Genomic DNA, 12,770 nt, shown 5'->3' on the forward strand with positions numbered 1-12,770 from the left:
TTTAATCATAATCGTAATCTTCTACTTCACTGTAACTTTCATCGCTCGAAGAACTCGATGTTTCGTTGTCGGAATTTCTTAATGTTATTATAAATGAGTCAGTGTAATTATCTACTTTTGGTTCTAATTGAATATATTTTTCCTCATGTTCTCGCGTCTTTCTCCAAACGTCACTAAACATATCCAGACTAATAGCATTTGCTTCCTTTCTAAATAATTCTTCCACAGTTTTCAAGTTAAAGTTCACATTTTGTGATGCTACTTTCCCTTTAATTATGCCCCATAGTAACTCTATTGGGTTGAGTTCTGGATGGTATGGTGGAAGGCGCAATACACTATGTCCATGATCTTTGAGGATTGCATCAAGTAGGTAAAAATTGTGTATAGTTTGGCTTATTTTTTTTAATAATGTGATAACTCTGATTATTAATTAGTTATTTGATTTTTGAAAAAAAAAATGCCGATTTTAGTCAAAATTTATATTTTTCTAACAAGATCCTTATCATCCAAATTTCCACCTTGGTGAGAAAAATTGACATTTCTAATGAAAATGAATAAAAAATTAAATGATTTTATTAAATACTGTAAAATAGTCTATAATATTCTTCCATTTACTGTATCACAAAATTCTTCATAGATTTTTAGATATTCGTACTACACCAATTACATCACCCTGTATTTATAAACAATTGCAAAATATGACACATACATAGGCCGGGAGATACTGACACAAAATTTCGGGTCATTTGTAACAGAATGGCGGTTCTACTGAGGTCTTATTACGCAATGACTAAAAGAAAAATGATGGTCAGAACTCAGAACGCTGGTACCGGCGGACTAGTCGCGTGGGCGTTAGTCGAACTCGTCGGATAAATAGCGAAAGTCAAACGATTTACAAATCGTTTGACTTTTCCGCGGTATGGCGACCATTTGGAATCGTCCGAAAAGTATGGCATGGCGATTTTAGTAAATGGCTGCACGACGATGGTTACCTGTGCAAAAGTGAGCCCGGTACAAATGGTTGAATTGTTTTTTTTAAATCAACGCATTCACGTCGGTATGGCGGACTGTAAGTCACATCGTAACTGTATGGCATGACACTACCGCCTACATCTTTTTTAAGGGCTATCGGTAAATTCTAAAATTTTTGTGTTACAAATCGTTGGACTTTCGCTATTTATCCGACGAGTGTGACTAACGCCCACGCGACTAGTCCGCCGGTACCAGCGTTCTGACCATCATTTTTCTTTTTGTCATTGCGTACTAAGACCCCTCTAGACCGCCATCCTGTTACAAATGGCCCGAAATTTTGTGTCAGTATCTCCCGGCCTAACATGTGCAATGTGTAAATGTGTTGACGTTCCAGCTCTTCTTAATATACCTGTATAACCCAATTGTTTGACATTTGGCCTTGAAGTTAAACGTGTCAAAATAATAACTTATAGAACGTATTTTTTGGTAATGAGGTGGCTGAACTTTTAGCCTTTTATGATTCGAAGAAGGTATAGATATGTGATAATATGTTGTTTACAAAGTGGCTGAACTTTATAACCTTTCTTACTGAGGAAAAATGAAAATCTCTATTGGTGAAATAATTAGTAAACATTATCGACTATCGTCCTCGTTTTTGAACCGACTTCTTAAAAAGAGGAGATTACGTTCTCTGTATGGTACCTATTGGTTGTGTTTATGTTTCTAATAAAATAAAATAAAAACATTATTGAGAAAACGCTCTTTCTTTCAAAATCTGTCCATTGATTTCAAATATAATTTTGTACAAATTCACATAGAAACTTAACGTCTTATATTATTACTTGCAAATAACTTTCTCTAATCGCAGTTGACAAACAACCATAATCACGTTCACTTTCATCAAGGATGCTTTATGGGATGTTTACAATATCAGAGTGAAGATTATCGAAATATATTCTAATTAGAAACATTGTTCAACGATCTTCATTTACATAATCAAACTTACAGGTCCCCCGCTGCTTTCCGGGTTGAATTGTCATAATAAACAAAATGATGCTAAAAACAATATCACTCTCTCTTAATGATAAATTCTTAATTTATTATTTTACTATATCTACATCCATGACATAAACAACCTACCAGATAAAGTCATATTAATTCATAAAAAACAATAACATCTTTTTATCGCAGTCGGGTAAGTACATAAATTAGTAATCGCGATCGGAGATACTGCCGCGCCGGCAACCCACGGTAGGCAGGTTTTTTTGAAGTGAAACTTCTTTAGGCGCGTAAAATCAAGGTCGCGTCATGGCAATACCGTCACGTCATGGAGTGAGGCAACGATTTTAGTATCTTTGAATCTTGTCAAAGAAGTTTCACTTCTGACACGTGTGCGCGGCACACACGCACTTTTTTGATGCTATAGGAGAGCAAACGAGCAGGCGCGTCGCCTGTTGTTAAGCGATTCATGCCGCCCATAAGAATCAACTCCACTGGGAGGTAGATGCGTAGCTGTCCTCTGTCCTCAAAAGGCAAGAGAGGGATATCATAGGGATTAATTTATAGAAGCCTTAAGCCTGCCGGTTTTGTACTTAAATGTACTCTTTTTGAACGTCTCCATGTTGATGGAAAGACGGTGCCAATAAGCGATAGGTATTTACAACGCGCAACTACATTGAGTCACAGATTGATTGAATTTACAAAGGCCTGTTGTCACGCGAAAATAAAACACACACAAAAACAACAGTTACATTTGGCGATGACGATGAGCCAATTCAAGGAAAATCGGGAGATAAGCTTAAATTTTGATATAACACAGCGGATGTCGACAGAGGATCAGCCAATTCAAGAAAAATCCTGATTCGAAGAGATAACAGCGGATGTCGGCAGAGGATGAGCCAATTCAAGGAAAATTGGGAGATAAGTTTAAATTTTAAAATAACAGCGGATGTCGGCAGAGTTCATGTGTCATTGATAAGGATGTAAACGTCAATGATTTTAATATAATTAAAATAGTACATAAGCGGCCACTGTCTAGCGCCGCGGCCGTACCATTGATCCTCCGGCCGTCGGGAACGCCGGTACTCACATTGGGATACACAAAATAATAATTAAAATTCGGTTTCAAAAGTGCCTATAGGTATCAAAAGTTTTTATTAGTGTTTGTGACCACAAATACCACGACCAGAAATAGAGGATAGAATTTAGCAGCTATGGACAAGAATGAGGTATGTTGTTCTAAATATTTATAAGTATGACGCAATTGTCTGAAATGTTGTTTATCACTATTATTTTCACGGTTGAATCGTGTTTTGCTTCAAATAGAATTTTATTTTGTTACTGAAAAGATAAGTAACAATTTCCTTGTCAGCTTTTGTTTTTTATAAACATAAATAGATATGCATTAAATTATTTTATGTAGCGCCGCAGCTATTAATAATAGTTATTTATATTTATGAATATAGAATATATTATATTATCTCTGTTATTTTGTTTAGTAAACATACAAATAAATAATGCGCTGATAGGATATATTGCATTTATAGAAATGCATTTTCCTTGTTCAACCTATTCTTAATATCTGCAAATTGATTGATCGTAAATATACCATATTAACTACTGAGCTTTCCAATGAAATTGTTCGTTTCAAATTATAATCAAGAGGCTAAATATTAATTTTCACAATTTCAGGCGTTCAAAATAAGTGATAAGCTTTTTAGCGTAGTTCACTTCTTAGAACTGCCTCACGATGATATTAACCAGACGGTCTGTGTTCCTCGCAAATGGGGAAATTGGAAAGAGATTAAATTGACACACATAAAGTATCCAATAGAAGATGCTTATCAGACGGAAATCCGAGTGCGGAAACAAGAAAAGCCTGGTAAAGATTGGGGAACGTATGAAGTAGTGGAATTGTTTGTTGCAGGTTAGTGTACTCACATGCTTTTGTAAACTTGAATATCTTATATATAAAATTCTCGTGTCACAATGTTAGTCTGCATACTCCTCCGAAACGGGTGGACCGATTCTCATGAAATTTTCTGTGCATATCGGGTAAGTCTGAGAATCGGCCAACATCTATTTTTCATATGTACCACGGGCGAAGCCGGGCGGGCTGCTAGTTGTATATAACAGACTGACACTTGACAGACAGATTTATTTCGAACTTAGTCGGTACACATATCAAAGTATCAGTGGCATTACAATAATTTGATGAGTTGAGTTTGGAGACTGATTACATCATAATTATTTTATTGGGTAATATTATAGTAAATCGTTTTATATTATTGGTTTATTTAGATGCAAAACAACTCAATTTATTAAAATTATAAGTTCCTATTCATTTATTTAACTTTGGGAAACAAATAATACAGTATTTCTTAAAATTAAAAAACAAAATACTATTCATACTTATATCAACAAAGTTTGCACTGAAAATTACATTCTTTAAATATTATCAGTCATATGCAGTAAACAATAATTAAAATTATTAATTTGCTAACATATTATATGTATACTTATCGCAAGCATGAGTACAATTTAAAGATCAAAGTTAACCGTTAACGTTTTACTTTTTTTTAAAGATTTTTTATTTGTTTATTTAGCATTTTTTTATTATTCTCACTTATCTTATGAAATAAGATCTTACAAAACAATTTTCTGAATAAGCTTCTTATCGCTTATGATATTTCTAAGAATAACAAGGAGTTTGTTCACACCAACACTTGGATCAAGTAACCAATATATTATATTGTCAACATTCTAAGGAAGATATAATAACACACTTACATAATATCGATAAAGATTATATTCATATCATGATGCTAAGAAATACCTTTTTAATAGTAATTTTAAAATAATAACTTATTATTTAGGAATTCCTATTAATGATTTCCTGTATGACTATCAATTGTTTTGTTCGCCGGGAAAACCCAGACAGCAGCAGACGAATAGATATTAGAGCTACAAATAGCCCGTTTAAATTACGTTAAAAATAATAATTTTTTTTCAACAAGCTTTGCGCTCTCATTTTCTTATCAACACTATATTTTTTACGACAGACTGCCAGCAATAAACATTCAAATAATTATTTTTTATTAAATAAATAAATAAATCCTTTATTTGCATTGAAACATGATATTTTCGGGTGTTATAACTTATAACTTACAATATATATGTAATATTACAGCATGTTAAGCCGTTATTTAACAGCGTGCAAATTATTTTATTACATATGTATACTTAATCAAAGTGTCCTATTCATTTGTCATTCATTCACATTATTCATTAAACAATAAATTTTCTAAATTTATTATAACATACATTATAAAATCGAGTCACAAATATACAATCCCATTCATGAGTCCAAGAATTCCTTAACACTATAAAAACATTTCTGTTGAAGCCATTCGTTAAGTTTTTTAAAAAATAATTTAGATTCTAAGTTTTTTAATTTAGTTGTTACCTTATTATAAATGATTATTTATTACACTCATACAGAGACAATTTTTATTATATTTTTTTAGTCGAGGATTATCTTTTAAAATTAATTTATTTGGATCTCTGCGACTATCACTTGCTTTTTTGTATAGGTACATATGTTATTGTTACACTTGTATGTATAGTACTATAGTATGTCCTCTGGTAGTGACACTTTGTTGACAATCCATTCAATTAACGTAATGGATTAGTCTGGGACAAAACACCTAGGTCACGGAATACCATCTATACGCTATACATTTTATTCTTATTTCGATTTGCAATACGCATTTATTTTCAACACTTTTTTTTAATAATGAGAATATACGTGTAATGCTTTATTTAATACAGAAAGGCTGAAATGATATTTATTTTGTCACGCATTTACTCTAAAGCAAGCACAAAATGTAAATAATTATAAACTTTAACGATTATTAACAACAGAAGTTAAAATAATAGACATTTGAATATTATATTATATAAGCAGGTAAATTACGATTAAAATTAATTATTTAAATCATTCCAGAATCTTATGAAGCGGCTGAAAAAGATATCGCCAAGAGAAACAAGCGCGAAACAGCCAAGAAGATTAAATATGCATCAAAAGTTAAAGGTATACGACGCTATATTTTGTTGTAACGTATGCATTGATGACAAATATAGTAAAATTATCTTGCCATAGTATAGTAAGATTTCATATAACAGAAAGGGTTCATTAAAAGCCTATTTTAAATAAATTGATTGAGATAAATCGTTTATTTAAAGTAATTGAGAATTTCTATTTTTCACCAGATACAAAGAAACTGGGTACAACGATGAAAGCTCAAACCAAAAAAAATAATATAACGAAGGAAAAAATTTATAAAAATGTTGAATTAACAAAGAAGTATCAGCAATTAATTGGTGGTGAAGATGATCCGAAGAAAACAAACACACAAACAAATTTTAATGAAGGATACTCAACATCCAATAACACACAGAATCAACGAACCAATGGACAAGCATATTTTTGTAAAGAATATCCTGGAGTTTTTTCAAATCCTTGGCATAATCAAAATTGTTTTTACAAACCCAGAGTGACTGAGGGATTTAAAATCTATATAAATGGTATTGATGTTAATACTTATCCAAATATCAGTGTACATATTGTTCCTACAATAATAGAACCATGCAATCACAATAATCTAGCCCAGATCCCACCTCAATATTGTCAATACTTTAATCATTTTTCTTCTGGGTTTTTTATTCCGGGACCGTGTACACATCCTGTTTTTAATCAAGGGATAAGAGTACAAAGCCAAATTAACGAAGAAAATAATTCGCAGATGCGAAAGGAGCCAAGTAGCGGTCAAATGACAGAGAAAACCAACAACAGAAATAGTTCATACACACGAACTGAAAATGACTCGAATGTATCTCAGCAAGTTCAAACTAATAAGACATCTAATTCGGAATCTCAAACAGGGTCTTGTGCAACTAACATAGTGACAGAGAAAACCAACAACAGAAATAGTTCATACACACAAACTGAAAATGACTCGAATGTATCTCAGCAAGTTCAAACTAATAAGACATCTAATTCGGAATCTCAAACAGGGTCTTGTGCAACTAACATAGTGGCAGAGAAAACCAACAACAGAAATAGTTCATACACACAAACTGAAAATGACTCGAATGTATCTCAGCAAGTTCAAACTAATAAGACATCTAATTCGGAATCTCAAACAGGGTCTTGTGCAACTAACATAGTGACAAAGAAAACCAACAACAGAAATAGTTCATACGCACAAACTGAGAATGATTCAAATAAAATATCAGAGAGGGACATTCAAAACAAGAGAAAAAATAAATCACACACTGCATCTGCTTCAACTACATCCACTCCAACGGAATTCAATTCGAGACAAAACCCAGAAAATGGTATGAATAATGGGGAAAGATGTAGTGAAACACCAGTAAACAGGCAACCGAGTGCCGACACAATTAGTCCACAGACGCCCACACCCTCGAATTCAAATCCAGTGCAATCGCAATCTACCTCCCGTGCTACAGTACCAAAGACCATTCCTCATAAGACAAACAACAACCAGCCACATCAAAGTAGTATGTCCTCAAATACGACACCAAAAGAACAAACGCAATATATAAGTAGAAGCAGTACATCACAAGCAGGAATTAATATCAGCCGAAACTCAGAAGAGCAAATTCGACGTAACGAAGGAAATAAATTACCCATGCACGGGCAATATAATTCGAATCAACAGACCGATAAACATGTTCCAAGCATTCGATATAACACACACGCGCCTCCCGTTCAAAGAGTGGAAAATAATCGCAATAGTGAGAAAGGATCTACACAAATGAAATCTTATAGTACATTGCCAAGCAATGCAAGTGAATCGCAGGCTTATTTAAGTCCAAGGCCAGTAGAACGAGAAAGAGACACTAGTAAACAGTTCACACAGTTCCAAATGTATGACACTACTATACCTCGATTGGAAAGCAACAATAAAAGAAAAAGTTCAGGAGTAGAACACCAAACATACGACGCAAAACGAGTACAGACTGACGCGAGAGCTCAACCCACCAAACATGCGGGACAGGTAACAAACACCAATAAAAGACCAACGTTTCCCCCACCCTTGATAGATAAAACATATTCTCCTAGATTGAGAGTAAATGGACAACCACTTAGCGTGAACAGACATAGCAATCAAAGGAAAGATGTTCATGAACAAAGTCGTGTGCATGTGCAAAACCATTGTAACGTAAATCAAAAAGAAGTTCAAGGTAATGCCGGAGAAAATAATAATATCAGAAGAGTTAATTCGTTCAGTATTTTACCTGTTGTAAATGAACATTCTAACCATGACGAAATTCCACCTCCATCAATCCAATTAAATTTACAAAATTATCGTACAATGGGACAGAACTTATTTAGTCAATTAGAGCCCCAAATAAATAAGAGGACTTAATTAACGCATGTAAAAGAACCCCAAAAATATGTATTATATTAAACTTCTACCTCAACAGAGCTTCTTGCATTTATAATGTATTTAACTGTTAGTTTTAAGATATATGTTTAGAATACGTCATACTTATTATATTATTTATTTTTATATATATTTACCTCAAATGAAATAGCAGTATTTTAAAATATGACTGAATCTCTCCTCACATAATATGTTCTCGTATAATTCATTATATTTTATTATTAGGTACTTAGTTTATTATATAAGTTAATACTTATATTGTTACCTACTATAAGATTTTATAATAAAAAAAAGTGTCTTAGATCGTTGGTGTGCCTTAAATGTATACTTACTTAATTATGAATTTTACTTAAAAAATCGTTTTTATATCTTATAAAATAAAACTAGATTAAGTATTTTTAGTTTTACGTGCCATAGTTTAATAGTTCCTATTTTTTATATTTTACACGATACCTCGAAAATATATTTTGGCATTTCAGTGACAAAACTACTATTTAACTAGATTTATCGATATTTTTTTATTATTGTTATCATATTTTGTAATCTATACTATAAGAAAACAATTTGATATTTAATAAATATATGGATAAAAAAATGGTTTTGTTATTTCCTAATCTGAATAATAACAGCTATCTGAATTCTGAACTCAACTCAAACGTTCATAATTATGTAGATAGGCCTCTCTATTTTGTAAATAACCTACCCTAAACCTTTATCTAACGAATGATATTTTCTGTTCATACCTATGTTTATAATTAAGTTTCTCATGTAAGTGAGTGACTTCATATCTTATTGAGAATGTCTTTAAACCTTTTCATATAAAATGGTAATGATAAAAATGGTAACTTGTTTCTTTAAAATACCTATATCTGATATACCTATACCGGCAAGCGTTGTTGACTAGTAGAAGACGAAGTAGAATCTCCAAATAAGTGTCGTTTGTTGTACACAGTGACTTACGCGACGCTATAAATTTGTATACATATAGGTATATACTATATAGATAGATATATATAGTAATTATTAATATAGTTAATTAATTATTATATATCTATCTATATATTATATAGATATAAATAAACACACTTAAACTCCTGAAATTTTTGTATGGTCACAGATCCTTGATAAGTGCACAAAGTTTGAATAAAATACTTAAATCTGTCCGTTTAAAGTGGGTCAAAATCGAATCTAAACAAGTCTGTTACTGTACTGTTACATATAATCATGTCGGTAAACATACAAACACAGTTCAAGCTAATAAGAGCATATAAAAATGCTTCAACTTTGACATAATATAATCGGTTGACTGCACAAAGATTAGATTTACATACATAGGTATTTATTAAGATGTAAACTTATACATCTTGCAATAAAAACATGATATTGTATTTCTTATGTTATAAGGGCGTAATTATAAAGGTCCTTTAGATTAAGGTTAGAAAAGGGTTCTTTGGCCATGACATTCTGTACTATACGTTTATATATTGGTACCTACTAAGTAAAATTTAACAACATAGTTAATTATAAACTACTAGCTGTTCCGCGCGGTTTTACTCGCATTGCTCCGTTCCTGTTGGTCTTAGCGTGATGATATACAGGGTGTCCCAGCAACGGTATACTAAGCCCCAAGGAGGTTATAGTTTTGCATATGCTGAGTACGTAAAAAATACTTATAAAATTCCAGACGATTTTTTTTGACCAATAGATGAATTCTTAAAACTCTATGTGTACACCCCTAACAAGCAACCCGCTCAACTTTGCCACCCGCACGTGAGTATCGTTTAAGATTATGTTTTCATAGACAAAATGCTCACATTAGCGAAGTGGTATTTGCTGGCTGCGCGAAGCTAGAGACGAAAACATGGATTTTAAGGAAAAATTAACCAAAAAATGTTTGGCGTAATTTTGTTGTTTAAGTATTTTTTACGTGATCAGTGTATGCAAAACTATAAGTCCCTTCGCGCTTAGTATACCAATAGTGGGACACCCTGTATAGCCTATAGCCTTCCTCGATAAATGGGCTATCTAACACTGAAAGAATTTTTCAAATCGGACCAGTAGTTCCTGAGATTAGCACGTTCAAACAAACAAACTCTTCAGCTGTATAATATTTCCTAACACAAAAATCATATCTTATAACCGCTCCATTGCGACGCGATGAAAAGACAAACAAACACACTTTCACGTGTAAGTATATTATTTTAATAGTAAGGATAGTGCGAAGTTAAAACAAACGAGGTGCCAGCTATTGACATAACTTAGTGATCGGAAACCGGTGTAAGGCGTGTTTATAGTTTCTGCAGTCAGCTCTCGGAGTATAAATCAGCGGATACATATAGGATATAATGTATAATATGTGTATTAAGCACCTACTTCATTCAAAATCCCGAGTCGTTATGTATTTTTTGTATTTTTATTGAAAAAAATATCCATAGAGGCATAGATCCATATGTATATATATGCGTTATTACGATATGAATTCAGTTTGTAGTTATATTATTAGTCCGTTTTCTTATGAGAAACAGCAGCGATACAATTTTCTGACTTATGTTTGATCAAAATAACAGGCATCCAATTTATAAAAGCAAAATAGGATTAAAACTTATGACGTCGCGTCGTTGTTTGAAACTAACAATCAGATGAGAAAAAAAACCGGCCAAGCGCGAGTCGGACTCACTTATGCAGGGTTCCGTACTATGGGGACCCCTCTTAATATTTTATTTTTATTTTTTAGTACCTATTTGTTTTTATAGCGGCATCGAAAATACATCATTTGTGAAAATTTCAGCCAGCCAGACAGCCAGGAGACAGACCTAGACAGTCGGACAACTAAGTCTCAGTAATAGAACGGAACCCTAAAAATTATCTCTTAGATCATGTTATGTACTATTTTGCATACAAAAATGTTATAACATGCAATTATACGCGAATTATGTAATCGAAAAAAAAAACTCAGCAAAATGGCCACCATAGAACAAAGACTAATCAAAACTAATGCAAGAATTCCCGTGAGAGCGCATACTGTTCGTAATTCAAAGAAAGTTTTTATTATTCCATATCAGGTGAAACTCTGATAATTGTATATTACATTTTTAATGTTCTTTTGTAATTAACAAAGTAACGCCGCCTTAATGCAGAATAATGTAATATTATGCATTTAAAATAATAAAAGAAACCTTAACAGTAAAAATGCCAAAAATGTAACAGCTATGATTTAACTTGTTACACAGATAAAAAATAATTTGGAAAATCCAAAAGTGCACGCCTCATAATTTTTTTTTAATAAATATTTATTAATTATTATTTTTGTTTATTTAATAACAATTAAACCACATCGAATCAGACCCTGAAAAATGAAAGGGTTCTATTCCTGAGCATACTCAAGCGTAAGAGAAAAAAAAAGACTCGATTAGTAAAGTATTTCGGTCGCTATCGTGTTAACAAGAAAAAGGATCCGCACTTACAGACACACGGACGTCCAAGACAGAACTTTTTTAAACTGTTTTTTAACTAGTTTAAATAACAAAAATGACATCAAAAATATCATGAACGTTAAAAATAGTGTTTTTTCTTAATATGTGTGTGTATGTATTATCTTACAAGTGCAATGTATGACACATAAAGACATTTTAAGTTTGAAAAATCAGATGTTTTGCGCGAAGTGACAGTAGTACCCACCTCAACGCTTCGCTTATGAGGCGTGCAATATTTAAATTAATTCGAATGATCGTCATAGTGTCAATCAATATATTCAATTGTCAATCATAAAGATACTTTGTCATGAGTAGAAGATGTGGGGTTTTCGGTACCTTGCTTACTTTATACTTAACTCATCTACACTAATATTATAAAGAGGAAAACTTTGTTTGTTTGTTTGTTTGATTGTAATGAATAGGCTCATAAACTACTGGACCGATTTTAAAAATTCTTTCACCATTCGAAAGCTACATTATCCACGAGTAACATAGGCTAGGTTTTATCCCGGAAATCCCACGGGAACGGGAACTATGCGGGTTTTTCTTTGAAAACGCGGGCGAAGCCGCAGGCGGAAAGCTAGTATTATGTAATTCCATTCTAATCGATAAAATACTTAAATTAAATTCACATAACATAATACATATAGACAGCAAACACTATAATTATATTTTACAGAATTGGATTAACTATTTTAAAGATGTATGAAATATTAATTAAAATATTTTTTTCTTTCCAGGTATGACAAGTTTGTGTATTCTGGCTTCGCTTGTAATAGAAGGTAATAGCTACATTTTATAAAAAGCTACATGTTCATTATTATGCTATTTCATTTTATTCAAATATTTTATA

The 12,770-nt window shown here is 32.4% G+C and overlaps 2 protein-coding genes across 6 annotated transcripts in view; both read left to right on the forward strand.

The window, feature by feature from the left end:
* mwh (multiple wing hairs) overlaps positions 1–12,770 on the forward strand; it is a 111,668-nt gene that overhangs the window by 57,378 nt on the left and 41,520 nt on the right. For 2 of the 4 annotated variants that reach the window (XM_089697692.1, XM_089697695.1), the window contains one exon: positions 12,658–12,699. The exons of the other annotated variants lie outside the window; for them this stretch is intronic. In XM_089697692.1, coding sequence (XP_089553818.1) covers positions 12,658–12,699 — 42 coding nt within the window. The remainder of the gene's footprint in view (positions 1–12,657; positions 12,700–12,770) is intronic. 4 annotated transcript variants of the gene reach the window in all.
* Positions 1,389–9,283, forward strand: LOC149486296 (uncharacterized). Of its 2 annotated transcripts, none has more exons than XM_089697700.1 (4): positions 1,389–3,200; positions 3,664–3,898; positions 5,978–6,074; positions 6,248–9,283. In XM_089697700.1, exons 1-4 carry the CDS (start codon positions 3,186–3,188, stop codon positions 8,424–8,426), a joined length of 2,526 nt encoding a protein of 841 aa, XP_089553826.1. In that variant the 5' UTR covers positions 1,389–3,185; the 3' UTR covers positions 8,427–9,283. The 2 variants fall into 2 exon arrangements, with proteins under 2 accessions (XP_089553826.1, XP_089553827.1); XM_089697701.1 differs by having other exon boundaries at positions 5,978–6,064; positions 6,244–9,283.

Source organism: Colias philodice, chromosome 8 (assembly GCF_061535455.1).
Source record: "Colias philodice isolate Cphi_HAF_F1 chromosome 8, ilColPhil1 Martin Lab GWU primary, whole genome shotgun sequence".
Taxonomy (NCBI): Eukaryota; Metazoa; Arthropoda; class Insecta; order Lepidoptera; family Pieridae; genus Colias; species Colias philodice.

Bases quoted from the DNA above. Each gene is read 5' to 3' on its own strand.
- LOC149486296 (XM_089697700.1), top strand. The intron at 3,899-5,977 runs GTTAGTGTACTC...AAATCATTCCAG, and splicing joins AGTGGAATTGTTTGTTGCAG to AATCTTATGAAGCGGCTGAA. The intron at 6,075-6,247 runs CTATATTTTGTT...TTCACCAGATAC, and splicing joins AAAGTTAAAGGTATACGACG to AAAGAAACTGGGTACAACGA.